Here is a 22,273-nt window from a genome sequence, read left to right as displayed (position 1 = left end):
GGGTGACTTAGTCACGTCAGTGTTGTCCAAAGAAGAAGTTATAATTGGCGACAACTTTCCAAATATTTCTGGGGACTTCTCTGGTGGCGCAGTGGTTAAGAATCCACCTGCCAATGCAGGGGACACGGGTTCGATTCCTGGTACGGGAAGATCCCACATGCCGCGGAGCAACTAAGCCCATGCGCCACAACTACTGAAGCCCATGTGCCATGACAACTGACCCGTGTGCTGCAACTACTGAAGCCTGCGTGCCTAGAGCCTGTGCTCCGCAACGAGAAGCCACCGCAATGAGAAGCCTGTGCACTGCAATGAAGAGTAGCTCCTGCTCACAACTAGAGAAAGCCCACATGCAGCAATGAGGATCCAATGCAGCCAAAAATTTAAAAAAGACATGTCAAATTATTAAAAAAAAAAGAAACAAAATTTTTTAAAGAAAGAAACCAGGAAACCTTTTACTAAGAAATAATAATACGGGACTTCCCTGGTGGCACAGTGGTAAAGAATCCACCTGCCAATGCAGGGGACACGGATTCGAGCCCTGGTCCGGGAAGATCCCACATGCCACGGAGAAACTAAGCCCGTGTACCACAACTACTGAGTCTGTGCTCTAGAGCCTGTGAGCCACAACTACTGAGACCATGTGCCACAACTACTGAAGCCTGTGCACCTAGAGCCCGTGCTCCGCAACAAGAGAACCCACTGCAGTGAGAAGCCCGTGCACCGCAACGAAGAGTAGCCCCCACTCGCTGCAACTAGAGGAAGCCCACACGCAGCAACGAAGACCCAACGCAGCCAAAAATAAAAATAAATAAATAACGTTATATTAAAAAAAATACTACTACTAAAAGCTCTTAGTATCCCTTCTAGAATTTTTGGAAAATAGGATATTCAGAGTATTCACCTGACTACTATACGTAGATAGATCATGAACTTTAACAACCGAAATGAAATGAAGTACATGTTGCTAATCTCTCTGATGATTCAGAGAAAACTTCAAGTTCTTTCTCCAGTGACCCTGTGTCATGGTTAATGAACATTAGTTAACTGTAGATGGTAGGTGAGACTATAAGAAATTGAAGTAAATTTATCTTAATCCTACGACAAATCCTGAAAAATTATCTTTGGACCAGCTTTCTTGTCATTTCGTATTTATCAAATGTGCTTCCCGCTCCACAACAATTCTCTATATCTGGGTGACTGACTATTTGGATTCCAGAGAGCTGGAGTTAACTAGACCAACATCATCATAAATGTTGTGGATAGTTTTTGGAAATAACTAGGAACCATCTACTCATTCACTATTTTAATTAAACCAAACAGGAACACAGAGCTAGTGCAGAAAAGAACAGACCATAGTTCGCCTGCCTGAGCCCATGGACAGCAGCCCATACTCAGAGGTCAGGATGGGGACTGAGCACAGGGGCAGGAACCTCGCGTACAGGTTACTGCTGGGCTCTCAGCTCCCTCACCTCACTGTCCACAGACCCTGACATGCAGAATGGCCACCATCCAGCATCTGGCACCAACACCAGTGTCCCTCCCAAATAGGAGGCCGCTGGTACATAAAACCCCAACACCCTGGGCCCTGCCAGCGTGTGGTCTGACCTCCTGTCTTTCTTAAGGACCAACACTAACCTTACTCTGCATTAAATGCAAAGGGATTGCTATTCGGGCACCTTTTTTCTTTTAAATTGTCAGCTCTTGGCATAAAGCTTTATTTCTGCCTTTACAATAGGAAAGTAAGCCAAAGTTATCACAGACTACTGTAAACACAGGATTAAAAAGATTTTTTTCAAAACTAAAGAAGGAAAGAAAGATTAGACTGTTATGTTCAAGTTTTCAACTCCATTGAAAACAAGGTCAGTTTTAAAGATGACTTTTAAAGGACACACAAAAGTAATTACTTCCAAAGTAGAAAAAAAATTAAACTGAGAGATTAAGTATCTTTCAGGGAGCTAGCCATCATCCCTTGTCATGTGACCTTTGGCAAGTTTTGGAGATTTGTGTACAAGTCAAAACTATATTAAAACCAAGCCACCCACCCACCCAAACTCCTGCAAGCCAAAACCCCACCATATCACCATAGTCCTCAAAAGAGCTCTCGCCTTTCACAAAGGATGCTCTGGAGACCCGGCCCCTTGCTCACCTGGCAATGCTCCGAAGTGGCCGATGGTGGCCAGTGGAGGGTTTTTCTGGCCTCATACAACTTTCCCCTCTCTGCAAGGCAGAAGGTCCCAATGAAAAGATAGGAAGGGTGGAGTATGGCTTGGAGGGCAGCCGCATCTAATATCCCAAATAAAACTGAGAATGAGCAGTACTGTTAAAGAGGCAGAGTCAATAAAATTAGCACAAGTTGTGATTTCACTAAGCTTAGCTTACCTTTTTGCAACACTGTGAGCACACCGGCCTGTACACAAAATCAGAAGTGTTACTCAGCGTGATAACCACGAACGCAACTGCAGAGTTAGAGAAGCCGCAGGCTGCGTGGCTGTGAATTTCTACAGTAAGTCCCCTGGACTCTCTGCTTCTTCTATCAGAACGTAACAAACTGAGACAACTGGATTGCCAAAAAGACAATCACACTGTAAAACTTAACTCTTACACTGTCCTATGAAAGGATCAACTTACGTCTGTTTGGGATTTTCTTACTTGTCTATCCTGGGATCACGTGACAGTCACATCTATTTTTTTCTGTTCAACATGACATATTATTATTAGACCTATCTTGGATATGAAAACAAATACATGCAGAGAAACTTTCCAGGCTTAATATCAAATAATTGTCCACTCTTGAAGCAATCACTATTACTAACTTACAAGCACAGCACATGATAACAGACTGGATTATTTCTAATATTGTTCCTCAGAGAAAAATGATGAAACAGTGGATCCTTGACTGCTGTCATCAATTACAAAAGCCTTACCTCTTACAGAACTGACAGGTATAAGACCAAGTGAAGAAGGAAAATCTCCTGGTTCGGCAACAAAAGCAGAGCTAAAAAATAAAAATTTTAAAGGAGAAAAAGGCATTGCCAATAGTTAATTTCCTAATTTGCATGTTTGGACACACATTTATATGTGGAAAGTTTAGTAGACAAAGGGAGAAGAGCATTTAGAGACCCTTTTATTAAGTTTGGTTCTGTGATAATTATAATCTGCTCTGTATTTGATTATAATTCTACCTTTAAATGGTAATAAAAGACCACAGTTCTCAAGGGTCTTGCCACCATGAAAGCAACCTGAAGAAGGTTCTGAAAAAGTCTTCTCTGTTTCTCAGATACATATTCTCTACAATCCTTTAAAAGTGTAACAACTAAGGGCAGACCTTGTTTTATGAAGGCATACCATTATTTATTATGGTGGTTTTAACCTTCTGGTTTTCAATTTCTCAGGGAGAAATAAAAATACTTTTGTGAGCAAGGCAGAAAAGGGACTGCCTGCCACGGGGTAAGCCTCTTACCTCCTAGAATCCCCCCAAAGTCCTATGCCATCTGGCCACCAGACAGTGTCCTCAGGGGACATGCCTGTGACCGACCAATCTTCTAACCCTGCTGATCCATCAACTGTAAGTGGCTCTACCTTTCCTTTTTTCAGAGCAGTGTAGACATCTTTATACTGTTGGTATTTTTCCAGCTCTGCCTTCACCAGGACCTGACGAATATGCATCACCTCCTCCACAGTAAGTGCTAGGCATTCCACTGGGTAGCAGAATTCCTCCTGAAATTCAAAATTCCACATGAATAAGAAGCTCCCACCACCCTTCTGGCAAGGCAAAGTTCCCCTTCAGATCAGTCACCTGGTTAGTAGCTTCAGAGAAGAAAAGAGGTTTCCCAGTAAACACTGGAGCAGAGCTGGCTCACTCTGGGGACCACACAGTTTCTAATTACACTGAGACAAGAGATGGCAGAAAACTTCCGGGACCATGTGAAACACTGTAGCCACTGAAATTTCCAATTAGTAAAATTTCCTCACATTTGTTTAGATGTTTTGCCTCAGGTATCTCTATTCCATGAAGTGGAGCTACATATCTATGCATTGAAATCTTGGGAAAAAAATGTTATTGTTCTAAACCAAATTTCTGTCAGTTTTCTCCCATGATTACACAAAGATATTATTTACTTTTGTGTTGTATATATCTGCTAATAGATAAATAGCAAACCTACAACATTGGTACTGTTTTAAAAACTGATTTGTGGTACCCAGAATAGCCAAAAGAAGGTGGTTAGTAATCGATATTGAGAAGCGTTATTTAGTGGTAAGTTACATCAGCACAGCCTAAAAACTCCTAACAGTGTGAGTGGAACTGGACCTGGAAGCCAGCAGGTACTTCGTCAGGCTGCCCCACACTCTCCAGATCTCTCATCACTTTTAAACAACTGCGGAAGTACAGTCCGCACTGGACAGATGTGGAGACACTCAGAGAACTCTGACGATAAATATCGAAGTTGGCTGTCTCATGTTAATGGTTCCCCTAACAACAGTGGAGGAAGATGTTGATGTAACTGATCCCACTGAATAAAGAGCCTCACACCATCTGCTCCCCAGCCGGCCCTGCGCTTGATTGGTGGGCCCAGTAGAAAGACAGAACGGTTTTGTGCGCCCGCACCCTGCTGGACTTCACAAGGGCTATTGTGGCGGAGCGACACAACCCCGATGTCCTCGGTGCACACACACTGTAACTCACGCCCACACACACAATAGTGCTGCTCACAGGCATTCTGGAATCAAACAAGCCAAAGGAGACAGCACAGGACTATGAGTGCAGTCAGTTTATGGAGTTTTAACATTTAGTTCTGTCTTTCAATCAGAGAAAAACAAAAATAAATCTAGGTTGCAAACTTGAAAAACATTAGCATTTACTAAAAAAAAAAGTAGTTTGCAGAACTACTGCTTCTTACAAATAATCAATACAAAATCATCTCTGTTCAAGCTAACTTAGGGAAGATTAAATTTGCTAAAAATGTTTTGGAAAAAATCGTGCAATTGAACGTTTAAGATGAGCTTAGTATCTGGAGGGTGGGAGGATAATTCATGTGCTCTAGAATGTCTGATATACTCAAAAAAACCCACCATTACCCAATTTTCTTTCAATGGAAAGAGCTTTAAAAGTTGGCATGTCCAATATTTCCTGAGCTTCGCTTGACCCTGAGAACAGAGTGTGGGAACGGGCTCGCCTCCGAACGCTGGGCATCACAACTGTGCACAGATAGTAGGGTCAGCTGCACACGTCTGAACAGCAACTTTTCTCAGCTTCTGACATAGTTCATAAGAAGTATCCCTACGGTCATCTTTATTCATCAGCAACAAGCATGACTATCGTACATTTTCTGACAGTTACCTATGTGACAATATTGCTGAGCTGGAGTAAAATAACGTATGAATCTAGCAAACAAGCAGAAGACCACTCCCTGAGATTGGCTGTCATGTATTAGGAAGATGGTGCTGGTGCCAACGTCACAGCTGCGACGCCTGGGTGGCGGGGATGCTCCACACACAGCAACCCAGACAGCCCGCAGCTCCCAGTCCTCAGTCTCAAGTCATAAAGGGGCCAGTCAAGCACACTTCCAACTTACTGCTTTGACCCATGCACAAATCCAGTGTTCCATCAGATGTAATAAGAAATAGTGGATTTTTCTGTGTTCTTGTTCTTTTTTAAAATTTCAAGCAGATTACCCTTTAGTAAAATACCTTCCATCAGGTCAAATGCTAATGTTTTAATTCTGGTGCTTTCCCAAGGACAACAAAACTTTAATGCAACATGAAAGAAAATAATAGTTACTAGAATAGCTTTCATTATTTTTTCAACTGACAAAAAATATTAATTCAACATCCCCAAAGCCAAATTAAACCTTAACAGATCTTGCTGAGATGCTGATGCCCCAAAATGTGAAGAGCACTCAGGGTTACCCATGAGCCGAGCCTAGTCCCCGTTGTTACAATGGGCCAGGTCACACCTGCAGCAGGCACTGACCTCAGTTCATGGCATGGACTCCAGGGACCAGAGCAGCACAACTCTGATTCTCTGGCTGCTCTGTGCTTCAGTATGGCTTCCAAATTTAGGAAAGGGAAGCTAAATCTTAAAGAGTTTTAACAGAGATTACAATATACTGTAGGAGCAGATGTGCCTTTAGAACTCACTGTTACGTATGTCACTAAAATGGCTGAGTTTTTGTTAAATATTCTGGTTATATTTACCATTCAAAAGGGGTCAGAGTTAGGGAGCACAGAAATCAGAGAGCATGGTGTATAATCTGGTTACTGAGCCAGAGAAGTGGAAATGGTCATACTTTATAGAGTGTTCTTGGTTAGCCAAAACTTCATAAATAAGTAGCAGATATTTGACAATTATCCAAAACAACCATTGGTTTTTGTTTTTAATAAACCAAAGGAAGGCAGATTTAAATAAAAATAGCAAATATTAAGTTTAATTACTCTTTTCTTTTTTCAAGTTCACCTTTAAATTTCAAGGTGTTCTCTGTCTAAAGTCACATGTAGACTTAGTAGACAGACTGTTTGGGGAGGGTTGAAAATAAAAATAAAATGTCAGCAGATCTTCAGAAACAGCAGCAGGAGGGACAGGATTAAATGCCACCTCCGCATCTGACCATGTGCTCACAGGGCCAGATCTAAAATGAAAAAAAGAAGAGATTTATCCTGTATTTCACGGCAAATAAAGAGAAAGGAATCTGTTGTACCTCATTTACATTCAGTCTCTTTTCTAAACCAAGCTGGGTCATAAAGAAAAAGAAACCAGCTGCTGGTTTGCTTATCCAGGACAGGTCTGGTAAACAGGATGGTGGAGAGCCGGGCTGGGCGGCTGCCGACACCTGGTCAGCAGGTCAGCAGCTTGGGTCACACTGGGGGCAGGGGAAACCTCAATATGGTCCGAGGCTTTTTATCCCACTTAAGTTCGGAAACTATTATACTTCCTTTAAAAAATGTATTCTGTATGAAAATCTCAAAAACAATACAAAATGAGAATTATTTAAAATATTTTAAATAATCACATCAATTTAAAAAAACTTCAAATTTCTCTCTACAGAGAAGCACGGTGATTTTTCATAACAACCACATAACATCCTGACCATCACAACACAGTTTTAAAGGTGCTGGAGAAGAGAAAGAGTGCCCGAGCCTCCCTGGCCAGGCAGCTGAGTGTATGGGCAACGGCTCTTCTGAGGGTGGGGCAGCCCTGGGCTGGGGGAAGGCCCTGATTGGGGGGTGGGGGGTGGGGGGACGTGGTTCAATCAGGGGGCTCAGAAGCACCGCCCACAGCTCCTCTGTGCTGATGCCGCTGCATTCTGAGTTTGTTGTCCTTTCACTGTCGTCCCGTCAATTGAGATCATGGTGTGATCTACGCATCTACCAAAGATTGGAATCAACAGAAGCAAAGTGTCCATCTAAGCTGTTAATTTTTGCAGAGTGCGGTAGCTGAGGGATCACTGCCGAAGAGGCAGAGAGGAAAATAATTCCCAGAACCAGCAGAAAGAGGCCAACCTTTGCGGATTTCCACCTGCTGGTAAAAGCTCTCTCACACAGATAATACATAGCCCCTGCTACCCCCAACAAGGCTGCCTCCAAAGGGTGAGAGCCGAGCAGAGAAGCTGTTTGAAGGGTAGAAAAAAGCGGTCGGAAAGGTGTCGTTGGCCATACTCTGGTTATCCTAGGAACCTGAACAATAGATAAAGGAAAAGAAAACGGCAGGGGAAAAAGAAAAGGAGAAAATAATGCTGAATATGAGTGACCTACAAATAGCGATTACAGAGCATGAAACAAAAATAAACAAAACAGAAACACCACGGAGGATGTTAATGGTAGATTCCACATGCAAGTCCATGCCATCGTCTGCATCCACATGTATCAGTCAGGAGCCCAACCATGCCTAGAGAACCTCAGAGTTCACACGGCAACACTTAAGCTTTCTGGAACTCGGCTGTCCTGTGAACACTGAGTCTCCTGCACAGGGCTCGGTGGGATGCAGGCCAGAGGCGAATGCAGAAACATACACCACGCAGCCACCCCTCCCCCGGTCGGTACTTAAAAACAAGTCGCCTTCATTTAGAGGCGTCATCCACAATCATCTGACCAAATGATGAAAAGAATTACACTTTCAACATCCTAAGGAAAGGGAGGAAGATACAATAAAAATGAAAATCAGTAACAACAAAGACATTTCTGCCATTTTTAGTTGAGAGCTTATAAATAAAAAACATTTCCATGTTTTCTAAAACATAGCTAAAATTTTAAATTATCATACTTTTAAAAACAATACTTACCAAGCTAGATGGCACTACCATTAAAGGAGTGTAATTTTATGGATTTCCCAAGATAAACTACTGGCAAGAAAAGTCAGGACTTTGACCTGGAGGTTCTTTTGTCTCAGCTGGTGTCTAGAGGCACTTCGGGGGCAGAGTTCTGTGCCGACCACAGGTCTCCCCTGCCTGCTCACCGAGCCCCTTCTCCGCCATGGCATGTGGGTTGTATCTTCCTCTCCTTCTCCATAAAAAACTGACAGCTGGACCACACACACACTGAGTTCCCCTTCACCAGGAAATATATACCTCACGGGCCTTTCTTGGTAAAGCTTCCATCACTAGCCAAAAAATCCTTGTAGTTGATCTGACAGTTTCTTTTTTATTTATTTTATTTAATTTTATTTATTTTTTTATCTTTCTGCGTTACGTGGGCCTCTCACTGATGTGGCCTCTCCCGTTGCGGAGCACAGGCTCTGGACGTGCAGGTTCAGCGGCCATGGCTCACGGGCCCAGCCGCTCCGCGGTAGTGGGATCTTCCTGGACCGGGGCACGAACCCGTGTCCCCTGCATCGGCAGGCGGACTCTCAACCACTGCACCACCAGGGAAGCCCGATCTGACAGTTTCTTTACACTGATAATTTTAAAATTTAAGCCTAACCTCAACAATGATGTCATATGATCACAAGGCCAGGTACACAGCTGAATGCTAAACTGACTTCTAGGAAAAGCTGTGAAGAAAAGAATCTCCTAATCGCTGGACTTGTGGGAAAAAAAAAAAAAGGAGTTCTCTCTTTTTCAGTTGTGACAATATTTTCCAGTTGTGACAATAACTGTGTATTTTGCTAAATAACTTACTGACAAAAGTCTTTGGATTTTAAACTTTGAACCTGGTGGGTCAGAGTTCTGTTTTTCAGTTGGTAAACCACTGATGAGGCTGTATTCACCATATATCAGTGTGTGGTGATTATTTAGGAGTTAGAGGAATCCTAACAGGAGTTGCCATGAAATCATTAGTTCTTTAATTACATTATTTGGGAATAGAGAAGACTGATCAAATTTCAACACTATCAGCATGGTTCAAACTTCGTTTCTTCACAAGATCCATACTATCTCCCTTCACCTGGACAGAGGGACCTCTGTCATTGCTTCATTTGAACCCCTGATGATTCATCGCAGCCTAAAAGTACGGACTGAGTGTAGTCCAGTGTTTTATTCATGAGAATCTGAAGAATAATTAGGTATCAGGTTGGCTGCTGGTAGAATTATTGACTGAAGCCCTGCATCTTGCCTACAAGTATTTTAGAAGTCAAGTGGGACAGAAAGAGTCTTCGCAGGCTTTCTCTGGCTGGCAGACCTGTTAGCTCTTCCTGGAAGGGCCTTGTGTGCCACATCCCCTGTCTGAGAAATGAGTAGCCCCTACATGAGCCTGGAAGTCTCCGGAAAACAGCAAAAACTGTCAACCCGTCCAAATAGCTGCTTTGGCTCCAATATCACAAAACATGCTTGAAAACAATGAACAATGGTTTTTCATGGATCAAAATTCTCCCCTTGGACTTCTGCCTCAATAAAAGAGTCTACTGTAGTCAGACTTCACTAAGTTTTCTGTTTAGTTTCAACAATTTTTAAGTGGATTAATGCCCTTTGAAAGGAAGAAAGTATTTCTTTAATAAATATCCATACTTTCAACCATTAATAAGTCTTCTGGGAAAAAAAAAGTACTTTAAATGAACAAAGAATGGTTAGACTTCATTTGGGTTACTCTTAGGTTTGGTTTTCTTTAGCTACTAAAAACCAGTAAGGTTATTTAAAGTTCAGTCTAGCTTTTGGAAGTTTCTCAAGGAAGCTAATGATTCCAGACCCTCTAACTGCTCGCAAGTTACTCTGCAGAGTCTGTCGGTTACTTACGAGAGACCGGGAGCTCTGCCTGGACGCTGGCAGGAACTGTCTCACGTTAGTGGGTGTTTCCTTTTCAATGGAATGTCGTCTCTGGGGTGGCTGCCGTCGTTCTGGCTGGGGTGTGGAGGATATGGGCAAGAACTTCGGAGGGTCTAAAGAAACGGAATGAACCACACTGAACTCAACTCTCTTATAAAAAAAACTTAAGTTTTGAATTTCTAACAGAAAACCCTTTGTCATTTGTGACAAACACTGCATTCAAAGATGAACTGTTTATTTTGTTGGAGAGGTATATTAAGATTGGAGGTCCGTAGGGGGATACTGGAAGGATTGTTATAGAAGAATCTTTGCAAGATAAACTTGCTACATAAATAGAAAGGAAAAGGAAAAAACAGTTTTTAACATTCATTCAAATTCATGCATAAAACACAATATAAATAGTCTCTCAGATTTGTAATACAAATGCCATCATGGTATTTTCCACAGAATTTTGCAGTTAAAGAGTCTCAGGCTTTATTTAAATTTTCTTTTAATTGGACAAAAGACTTGTATTCAATAAAAAATTTTTAGAGCAAAAAATTCAAGAAGTAGATCTTGTATTCTGTTTGTCAAATCATACCAGAATTCTCAAGTGTACCCTCCTTTTACATTCTTTTTGAAAATAAAATATGAAAACTCTTTCTTCTTGATGTGTATCAAGATATTTTATCCTTAGGTTTAAATCAAGCTTTATTTAAATTTCAAAAAATAAATTCCAGCTTCAATGTTAATACTATATATGCCACTGCTCCTCTGCCTAGGAATATTTGGGGGCAGGGTTTAAAAGGAGAATGTCTCAGGGTCTGATTCACATTTTGGAAACATAAGGAGGACAACAGAAATCATTTCTGCTGTCAGAGCTTTACTTCTGTTATTGATTTCTAATCAATTGGTAGCCACCCCAGCTCACTTTTGGTTACTCTCTGCATGGAATATCTTTTTCTATCCTTTCACTTTCCATCTGTTTATGTCTTTGCATCTCAAGGAGTCTCTTGTATACAGCATGTAGTTGGATCATGTATTTATCCATTCTGCAAATATCTGTCTTTTGATTAGAGAGTTTAATCCGTTTACATTGAAAGTAATTACTGGTAAGAAGGGACTTATTTTTGTCATTGTGCTATTTGTTTTCTATATGCCTTATAGCATTTCGTCCCTCATTTTCTGCATTCCTGTCCTGTTTTGTGTTTAGTTGATTTTTTTTTTTTTTGCGGTACCCGGGCCTCTCACTGTTGTGGCCTCTCCCGCTGCAGAGCACAGGCTCCGGGCGCGCAGGCTCAGCAGCCATGGCTCACGGGCCCAGCCGCTCCGCGGCATGTGGGATCCTCCTGGACCGGGGCACGAACCCGTGTCCCCTGCATCGGCAGGCGGACTCTCAACCACTGTGCCACCAGGGAAGCCCTAGTTGATTTTTTATAGTGAAATATTTAAATTCCTTTCTCATTTACTTTTTGTTTATATCCTATAGCTATTTTCTTTGTTGTTACCATAGGGATTATATTTAAGATCCTAATTTTATAACACTATAATTTGGATTAATACCTGCTTAACTTCAGTAACACAGAAAACCTCTGCTCTTATACAGCTCTGTCCCCATCCCTTTCAGTTCATGGTGTCACAGAATTACATCTTTATATATTGTCTGCCCCCAAACAGACTAATAATTCTTTTAAATGCTTAAGTCTCTCAAATTATACAGAAAACAAGATTTGGAATTACAAACCAAAGTTACAGTAAAACTAGCTTCTGTACTAATAGTTCTTTTTTTCTTTAAATGTATTAGTTTGTTAAGTCATGCAGAAAACAAAAAGTACAATTACAAACCATTGTTATAATAATATTAGCTTTCATAATTGCCTATCTATTTATCTTTATTGAGATCTTTATTTCTCTATATGGCTTTGAGTTACTGTCTAGTGTCCTATCATTTCGCCCTACAGGACTCTGTTGAGCATTTCTTGAAAGGAAGGTCTAATGGTCTTGAGTCCCTCAGCTTTTGTTTATATGAGAATGTCTTGATTTCTCCCTCACTCTTGAAGGACAGTTTTGCCAGATATAGGATTCTCAGTTAATGACTTTTTTCTTTTAGCACTTAGAATATAGTGGCCCAGGGTCTACTGGCCTCCAAAGTTTCTGATGAGAAGTCTGCTGAAAATCTTACTGAGATCCCTTGTGTGTGATGACACTCTTCTCTCTTGCTGCTTTCCAGATTGTCTTTTGAAATTTTGAATATACAGATTTCCCCCACTATCTGAAAGAGTATTCCTATGAATCCTTTCATAAACTGAAATGGTATAAAGCAAAGAAGCAAATACCTTAGGACACATCTTGCTAACGAATGCACAAAATAAATCAAGGTAAAGCACAGATGCTCACAGACACAGTTCAAAGTTATGGTGGCCTGATGCAAAGGCTGAACACTTTTTTTTTTTTTTAGAAAACTGGGCTGGAGATTTAAATTTATTTATTTTATTTATTTTTATTTTTGGCTGCATTGGGTCTTCGTTGCTGCACGCAGGCTTTCTCTAGTTGCGGTGAGCAGGGGCTACTCTTGGTTATGGTGCGCAGGCTTCTCACTGCAGTGGCTTCTCTTGTTGCGGAGCATGGGCTCTAGGCACATGAGCTTCAGTAGTTGTGGCGCGCAGGCTCAGCAGTTGTGGCTCATGGGCTTATTTGCTCTGCAGCATGTGGGATCTTCCTGGACCAGGGCTTGAAGCTGTGTCCCCTGCATTGGCAGGTGGATTCTTAACCACTGTGCCACCAGGAAAGCCCTGAACACTAGTTTTGCTTTTCAGCTTTTTTTTTTTGTAAAAGCAAAAATCCTCTGCTGATTTCTTTCAGTTAGTGAAAACAGGTGTCAATGTAGGTCTTTTGTAAAAGTGAAGGGACATAAGGTGAACTTTTGAAAAGCAGGGGATACCTGTAATGTGTCTTGGTGTGGGTCTCTTGACTTCACCTCAGTTGAGCTTCTTGGATATTTATATTCATGTCTTTCATCAAACTTAGGAAGTTTTAGTCATTATTTCTGCAAATATTCTGCCCCTTTCTTTCTCTTTTGCTCCTGGGACTCCCACAACGCGTATGTTGGTCCACTTGATGGTGTTCCACAGGTCCCTTAGTCTCTGCTTTTTTCAGTCTTTTTTCTTTCTGATCTTCAGTCTTGATAATTTCTACTTGCTAATTCTTTCTTTTGCCTACTCAAATCTGTCTTTGAATGCCTCTAGTGAATTTTTCATATCAGTTATTGTACTTTTCAGCCCCAGAATTTCTTTTTTGTTTCTTTCTAGGTTTTCTCTCTATTGATATTTCCATTTTGTTCACACATTGTTTTTTTCAACTTTCTTCACATTGTCCTTTATTTCTTTGAGCATCTTTAAAATTGTTGTTTTAATGTCTTTGTCTAGTATATCTGTCATCAGGTCTTTTTCTGGGACCTGTTTCTGTTATCTTGTTCTTCTGAATGAGCCATATCTTCCTGTTTCTTTATATGCCTTTTGATTTTTTGTTGAACACTGAACATTTGAATTTATCAATGTGGTAACTCTGGAAGTCAGATTTTCCCCTTCCCCAGGGTTTTGTTATTTTTGTTTATTGTTTTTCTTACTTTTGAAGGCTGATCTCTGAAGATAGCCTGAGGTGTAAACTTAACATTTCCTCCGGTCTTTTATGAGCCATTCCCTGGGCAATCATAGTCACTTTCTAATCCTCCCATATGCATATGCCGTTGTTTTTGAATGTTCTAGGCTTTTCACTCTCAAAAGGGGAAACATGAAAAATGAAGGGGTGGGGGAAAGGCACCAGCCCTTTAAATCCCCTGGAGATGACTTCAGCTAGAGGGGAGGGGGTGAAGCTAGCAACAGGGCAACAATGGCTGCCTGCCTCTTTGCACTTTTGAAATCAGAAGCAGTAATCAGCAATCAGAGGACAGATCCCCAATACCTGGAGGACAGGGTCCTTCTTGTCCACCCTGGCTCCTGCAAGCTGCTCTAAGAACAGCACATAGCTGCCTGTCATGGGGCTGGGGGTGGGGGATGAGGAGCTGCCACTGTGCTATGAGCTGAAATCTACTGAAGTTAACCCTGGAAGTTTTAGGCATTCAACAGACTCCAGAGTTCCAAAAATAATTACATCAGACAGATTCTACCACTGCAATTATTGTCTAGGTGGAAAGACAAATTCTGGTGCCTCCTACTCTGCCATCTTCCCAGAGTCCTCCCCTTTAATATATAATTTTTAATCCTTTATATTGATCTTATAAATGAAAAGATTACCAATAGTATTTTTAAAAATCACTTAACTTTAGATTCTGTATTGCCTGAAGAGTTATAAAGGTGTTTTTACTATCTACAAATGTACGTGGGTAAGGATGTGTATGTATGTGTGTGTGTGTGTGTGTGTGTGTGTGTGTGTGTGTGTGTGTGTGTGTGCGTGCAGGGGGGATGATAACAAGTGTGATTATTCAGAGCTTCTGGTTTAAATTTAGATAAGGAGGTTATTAATCTAAAAAATACATACAGACAGTTGACCTATTCCCTACAACTATTATCTGTAAGCCCAAAGGTGACTGATTTGTTATAAGGTGAGAATCTGAGACCCAACTGCCCATTTAGCCCTATGTTATGATGTCATTCTAGGAAAATAACAACATTTCTCTTCCTAACTAGTGAAATTCCAGGGTTAGTTCTTTAATTAACTAGTTACCCCAAATGACAACAAGGCACTTTGGGATTCCCTTTTTTAGGTCAAGTATGTTTTTTAAGGCATCTGACACTAGTTCTTTGTACTACAAATACTCACTCTTCCTTGTGGACACAGCCTCCAGAAAGGGAGCTTCAAGGAATGAGGAAGGTGCACTGCTGCTGGCTGACCTGGGCAGAGTTTCTTCCTGAGAAAGGCACAGGCAGACGAGAGAGAGAGAGAGAGAGAGAGAGAGAGAGAGAGAGAGAGAGAGATCTCATGCTAATTAATAATGTTCACTCATAAATATTTAACATGAGGCACAAAATTTTAATGTCAAAGGTTCAAGGCAAGTTGGAGACAAGCTAGAAGGGATCTAAAATTAGACATGTCTGGGTTGTGCCCTGGCTTTGTCCCTCATTAGAGTGATGTGACACTGATCAAGTTTCTTATCTTAGTTTCATAATTTCCATAGGTCACTACAAGGACAGATCTGAGAACACATTTAAAATGCTTACCACATTACCTAGCACACAAGAAATGGTGATTAATATTATCATTAGTGGAGTATTAAACACACTTATAAAAGTAATAGACTTGGAACCCCACAAGGGTAGATGTGGTGTATCGTGTTCATCGTTGTTACCTAGTACGAAATCCATCACTTACTAAGTAATGAATAAATATTTGTTGAATGAATGAAAACAAATATTTCATGAAATGTCATATGAATCTAGAAAAATGTCTGCATTGTGCCAAATAAAGTTTAAATTCCTATTACCAGTGAGAAGAGACCTTCTTAATTTGTTTTACACTATACCAAAATAAAGTATAATATTTATTCATGAAAAATTTACTATTTACTATGTGACAGGGGATATACATTAACTAGAAGACAACTTATTTCCATAATATGTATAGAAAACTGATATTTTTAAATATACAAGAAAGTTAGGTTAATATATGACTATGACTATGTGAAACAAATAGTGAAAATTCTCTCTGACCTACTTAGTTAAGGTGACTTTAAGCATTAGCCATTCACTAAAAACTGGCTTTACCTAAAACCTACTGCTGAAAGCATTAGTTTTGAATACACCTCACTACAAAGGATCTGGCCAAGGAACAAGAGAAGAAGAAAGCCTTGTAAACCGCACAGTCCAAACAAAGCCAGTCTGAGCAGCAACCTCCGCATTCTTGATACTCAACACCAAGAACAAGTCAGGCAACGTAAGCAAAGACCCACTCCAGACACGCTGGAGGTCACACAAGTCTCTAGAAAAGCCAGCAAGAACTAGCATAATCCCCTTCTGCTTATGGAAGGTCAAAAAGGAAATAAAAGCTAAGAGTATCTCATAGGAAAAGAAAAACAGAGTCATACCAGGACTTTCCAGTAGTTATGAGGTGGGAGCTAGAAACAAACAGCAGAAACCATCCCCAATGCACATATTTCAGCCAACCTTCCCTAGAATCATTTTTACAGCCTAATTTCACGTAAGTCTGAGACATGTCCATGCCTTGCACCCCACTACTTACTGGTCTGAAATCCCCGCTCTGAGAACAGCCAAGAGCCTGTCCTGGGCAGGCAGGGCCATTGCAGGGACGGGGTGTGGCTCAGGGCCTCTTGGGATTTGCTCCCAGAAACTGTGGTTGGTCCTCTGGCCCTGCACGCCCACCTCAGGCAGCTGCACCCACTTTCAGACTACTTGAAAACTAATCCTACCATTAAAAAAATAAACTCAAACTGGATTAAAGACCTAAATGCAGAGGAAAACATAGGCAGAACAGTCTTTGACATAAATCATAGCAGTATTTTTTTGGATTCGTCTCTTAAAACAGGAAATAAAAGCAAAAATAAACAAATGGGACCTAATTAAACTTAAACTTCCTTTTGCACATCAAAGGAAACCACTGACAAAATGAAAAGACAACCTACTAAAGGGGAGAAAATATTTGCAAATGGTATGACTGATAAGGGGTTAATATCCAACATATATAAACAGTTCATACTATTAAACATAAAAAAAAATTAAAAAATGGGCAGAAGAACTGAACATTTTTCCAAACAGGAAATGCAGGTGGCCAACAGGCACATGAAAAGTGCTCAACAGTGCTAATCATCAGGGAAATGCAAATCAAAACCACAATGAGCTATCACCTCACACCTGTCATTTTGATGTCAGAATCACTATCATCAAAAAACAAAAAAAAAACCCCACAAATAACAAATACTGGAGAGGACATGGAGAAAAGGGAACCCTGGTACACTACTGACAAGAATGTAAATTGGTCTAGCCACTGTGAAAAACAGTATGGTGATTTCTCAATAAACTAAAAATAAAACTACCATATAACCCAGAAATTCCACTCCTGGGTATGTATCTGAAAAAAACAAAAACACTAATTCAGAAAGATACATGGACCCCAATGTTCACAGCAGTATTATTTACAGTAGCCAAGATATGGAAGCAACCTAACTGTCCACCAACAGATGAGTGACTAAAGAAGATGTGGTATATATATATATATACACATACACACACACGCACACAAACACACATATACATACAATGGAATATTACTCAGCCATGGAAAAGAATAAAATTATGCCATTTGCAGCAACATGGATGGATTTGGAGGGTACTGTGCTGAGTGAAATAAGTCAGAGAAAGGCAAATACTATATAATCTCAATTATATGTGGGATCTAAAAAATATGACAAACTAGTGAATATAACAAAAAAGAAGCAAACTCACAGATATAGAGAACAAACTAGTGATTACCAGTGGTGAGGGGCAGTGGGGGAGGGGCAATAGAGGGGTAGGGGATTAAGAGGTACAAACTACTATGTATAAAATAAGCTACAAGGGCTTCCCTGGTGGCGCAGTGGTTAAGAATCCGCCTGCCAATGCAGGGGACTCGGGTTCAGGCCCTCGTCCAGGAAGATCCCACATGCCATGGAGCAACGAAGCCCGTGTGCCACAACTACTGAGCCTGCATGCCACAACTACTGAAGCCTGCACACCTAGAGCCTGTGCTCCGCAACGAGAAGCCACCACAATGAGAAGCCTGCGCAACGCAATGAAGAGTAGTAGCCCCTGCTCGCCGCAACTAGAGAAAGCCCGCGCAGCAATGAAGACCCGATGCAGCCAAATAAATAAATAAAATTTAAAAATAAAATAAAATAAGCTACAAGTATATATTGTACAACACGGGGAATATAGCCAATATTTTTTAATGAGTATAAATGGAGGATAACCTTTAAAAATTGTCAATTACTGTATTTTACACCTGTAACATATAAAATTATACATCAACTATATATATAAAGTATTTACTTCATAGAAAGAAAGAAAGGAAGAAAGAAAGAAAACTAATCTTCACCAGGATTAGTTCCTGCCCCAGAGGAGTCACGGAGACACCCAGAAAGGAACCGGGGAGCGTGTGGTGTCCCTGTCATGTCCACTCCCGTTGACTAAACACTTTCTGCCTGGCTGAGGTGTTTCAATGGGTCTCTGACATCTCTTAACATTAGTCTTTTCTACAGCCTGGTCTGGTTTCTGAAATTTGCTTATTGTCTGCGTATTGTCTGATCCAAGTTACTAGTCTCTGACACTAAGTTAGGCCTTTTCTAGTTCTTGACACTAAGTTAGGCCTTTTCTAGTTCTATGTCCTGACCAGTGACTCTTAATCAGGTCCTGGATGCAATGAGGTCACTGTCAGAAGTCCCGCAGCTTTGCTCCCGGGGTGGCACTGTCACTGAAGGCTGCCAGAATCGTCTCAGATGCCAGCCTGACACCTAACTCACTTAACAGGAAGGTAAATCTCCTTCTTCCTGAAAAGAATCCCAGTGAAGGCATAGATACAGCTCCTTTGCTTAGTTTTCCTACTGAAAGCTTTGATATAGCTCCAATCAAAGCTTATCTTGACTTTTAAAACGTTACCTGGGACAGGCTAGCAGAGGTTATTAAAGATAAGCAAGAAACACTGAGGTTTAGAGTTTTAGGAAGAGAGAAAAAAATGATGGAAAAAGATCTGGTGTTGGGAGGTCTGGTTTAGCAGGGATTCTGCTACTGAAAAGTTGTCTGACTTTCTAAAGTTGGTCTCTATCTCTACTAGAGGCTCAGTTTTCTCACTGAAAAGTAATGACGTTGAACAAGATTTCTAAGCCCCTTTCCAGTTTAAGTTATTTTAAATTCAAGCATTCTCATATACTACTAGTTGAAATACTACAAAGTTTATGAGATATGAAGATTTTGGAGTTAGACTTGGGTTTCAAATCCGTCTCTATAATTTACTCTTTAACAATCTTAGTTCAAAGACAACACCTTTCTGTGTGTCTTGTTTCCTTATCTTTTATATAAGGATCGTAGCTACTTCTAGGGTCTGATCAATTTATAATACCTAAAGTATAACACAGAGTTGGCTCAATAAAAAGCAGATATTAGAGCTTTCTTTAAGGACCTTGGCAATATGTATCAAAAGCTATAAATATGTACATTCTTTCACCTAGCAAACATTCTTCTAGAAATATCCTGAAAAATAATTCAAAGCAAAAATGTATCATAAGGATGTTAACAATATTATTGTTATTTATAATAACAGAAAACTGGTAACAGCTTAAATGTTCAAAAACAGGGGACTGGTTAAATATAATATGGCAAATTATTATGATAGAATACCACACAGATATTTGGCATCATGTTGAAAAAGGATTAATCAGATGGGAAAATGCTCATAATATTTTGTTAAGTAAAAAGCATGGGTTAGTTCCAGTTCTGGCAAAATGGCAGATTAGATAACCTATTCCTACGGCCTCAAGCAGGGTATAAAGTCTCTGGGTCACTACCAATAGCCCAGTTTCACAACTAGAAACTTTTAAGGACATCAATTCAAGCTTGTAGTTAATGCTGATTATTTAACTATTATAATTTAAATGCACAAAGCTGCTGGGTAAATCTAAGAGAAAAAAAAAATCCCTTTACTGGTTCTGCAACTGGAGGTCTCACTTGACAGAAAGGAAGAAAATGCATTTCCTTGAAGGAACAAAGGACGCACAGCATTAAGAAGACTGAGGGCAAGTCATCTCTCATGGCTCTGAACAGGATTAAGGAGTTTTTCTTTCTACATAAAGCAGCTGAGTTTATGTTGATAAAGTAAATAATCCATTAATATCCATTTCATAAGAATATCTGACTTATAATAATATATTGACTCTTTACAGGGAAATTCACTACTCAATGGGGAATATTTAGACAGGAACCTGCTCTTTGTGATAATCTGGGCCCAACTTTAAGTTAACCTCAAAGACAGCAAGGGGCAACAGGAACTTTCTGGTGCACAATGCAGTCAAATGAAATATGTCTGCAGAGGTGAGCAGAGCTGCTACCCTGGAATGGTGGCAGTTACCTCTTAGTATGAAGTCTCTGTGGAAGAGAAAATTAAATGAGATCATGTACGAACGAGTTCACCATACAGTCGGTATTCTGGTGGCTGGAAGGGTTTTTTTGGTCTGTTTTTATTTTTGTTTTTGGCCGTGCTGCATGCCTTGTAGGATCTTAGTTCCCCAACCAGGGATTGAACCCAGGCCCTCAGCAGTGAGAGCCTGCAGTCCTAACCACTGGACCACCAGAGAATTCCCCTGGAAGGTATTTCTTAAACCTGAGGGAAAAACCTCCGGTGGAGAGACTGCAAGGCCAACAGGAGACGTGTGATCGTGCACAGAAGCACTTCCTCCAGGAGTGAGTACGGTGCCCCGTCCACAGAGGGACGAGCTCAGTGTCAGGCGTGCTGGGACTTCCTAGGGGACACTTCCTCTGAGAATGGAAAAGGCATGAAGATGGGGAGGTGGCGGGGTAGGGAGTGGAGAGCAGGGCCTAGGCCCGCCTCCATTTCTAGCTGACCCGCCTTGTACTTCTACAGCTTTGATGTGAAGGAAAAGTTTTGGTCCTTAAAAAAAAATTTTGGAAGCCACTCAGTAAATGGGAGGGAAGGAGGAAAAATGGGGAAGTGGTAATAAAATTGAGGGGATGGAAGAAAAGAGTAAGACCAGCCTTTTCTGAGCTTCTTCTTTATTTGGCCCCCACTGTCCTCCCACTACAGGCCTGAGTACTAGTCTTTGTTCCTGTGCAACCTCCACCAGGAATGCTTTAGGCAAGTCAGAGAGGCAGGGTCAGTCCACTCCTCCGCCCCCAGGGGAAGTCCAGGCCAGTAGGGGAGAAACAGGAGACTGGCTGTGACCTGGCCTGGCACGTGCCACAAACAGCAGAAGCCCTCTGCCCACTGCTCTCCTCGCCTGACTCCTCAGCCCAGGTCCTCCCTCTCCCTGAGGCTTCTCCAGCCCCTGGCCCCCTGGTGGCATCACACACAGGTGGCTCAAAAGGTGCCTGGCAGGCCGCGAGCACTCACCAAACACGTGTAATGACTCAGTGTATGCTTCTTATTTCCCATTTGGATTATGAGCAAGGGGGCAAAGCCTATCGCACTGCTGTCCCTTTACTGCTTACTGAAGGCATTTGGTAAATATTTAAATGGAAAAAATGGAGAGGCATTGGAAAAAAAAGAAGTTGGAGAAAAGGAAAAATAGGAGAAGAGTTAAAGAAAAAAGTGTGAAAAAACATTATTATAAAACGTGAATGAAGACACTGTGCAATGTGATGTGGGATAGATCTGTCTTAGTATCTGTGGCCATTTTTATAAGTGAGCAAATAGGACCAGAGATAAATCAATCTTGGCTTAGGAATTCCCTGACATCAGGAATCCATTAAGGTGGGGAAAAGAACACCCATCCATCAACTTAGAGAAGGCAGGACTCCTCAGCCTCTTTTCCGCTTTCATATTTATGGGCAGGACTGCCACATTCTGGAGCTGCAGGAGACCTCAGATGGAGGACACGGTGGAGGCTGACACAAAGGGACCTGTCTTCGTGTCCTGTCCACAAAGCAGAGCCAGAGCCCACGGCATGTTCCTCACTAACTCACACTGTAAGGAAACCCGGCTTGAGTTTCAAGGTGCTTCGTTCATGTCTATAGAAACATCAGATAATTGTCAGGCTTTTACAAGAGACATTTTTCTGAGTTGGCTTCAACCAGTCGGTAGATAATCTTAAAGAGGCTAATGTTAAGAAAGCTTTTTAGGATGAACACACCTAATCTACCACAATTAAATTAAAGCTGAGTTTCATCAAAAGAAACCCTACGGAGCCTCAGAGAGGGCACCAAAAAACAAAACAAAACAAAAAACCTCTACTGAAACTGATTATTCACAAAGCCCAAGTTTGAAATATAGCTGTTTAAAATTAAAGGCTTCTGCTCATCTGTGTTTTCTAAATTTTAAAGTTTGAACATATTTAGAAGTTTAAAAATTCTATATTCAGGGCTTCTCTGGTGGCACAGTGGTTGAGAGTC

The 22,273-nt window shown here is 41.0% G+C and overlaps 2 protein-coding genes across 9 annotated transcripts in view; one reads left to right on the top strand and one right to left on the bottom strand.

Moving 5' to 3' along the window:
- SPIRE1 (spire type actin nucleation factor 1) overlaps positions 1–22,273 on the bottom strand; it is a 206,210-nt gene that overhangs the window by 3,770 nt on the left and 180,167 nt on the right. For all 6 annotated transcript variants that reach the window (XM_082668138.1, XM_082668139.1, XM_082668140.1 and 3 more), the window contains 6 exons: positions 14,988–15,075; positions 10,161–10,303; positions 3,580–3,717; positions 2,925–2,995; positions 2,380–2,407; positions 2,147–2,283 (listed from right to left, as the gene is read on the bottom strand). In XM_082668138.1, coding sequence (XP_082524264.1) covers positions 2,147–2,283; positions 2,380–2,407; positions 2,925–2,995; positions 3,580–3,717; positions 10,161–10,303; positions 14,988–15,075 — 605 coding nt within the window. The remainder of the gene's footprint in view (positions 1–2,146; positions 2,284–2,379; positions 2,408–2,924; positions 2,996–3,579; positions 3,718–10,160; positions 10,304–14,987; positions 15,076–22,273) is intronic.
- Positions 1–22,273, top strand: part of PRELID3A (PRELI domain containing 3A) — a 107,943-nt gene that overhangs the window by 77,461 nt on the left and 8,209 nt on the right. The window lies entirely within an intron of this gene.

The sequence above is a fragment of the Grampus griseus genome, assembly GCF_964374135.1.
Source record: "Grampus griseus genome assembly, chromosome: 12".
In the NCBI taxonomy this organism is placed as follows: Eukaryota; Metazoa; Chordata; class Mammalia; order Artiodactyla; family Delphinidae; genus Grampus; species Grampus griseus.
Note: the sequence above shows the minus strand (reverse complement) of the source record. Positions and strands in the feature narration are given on the sequence as shown.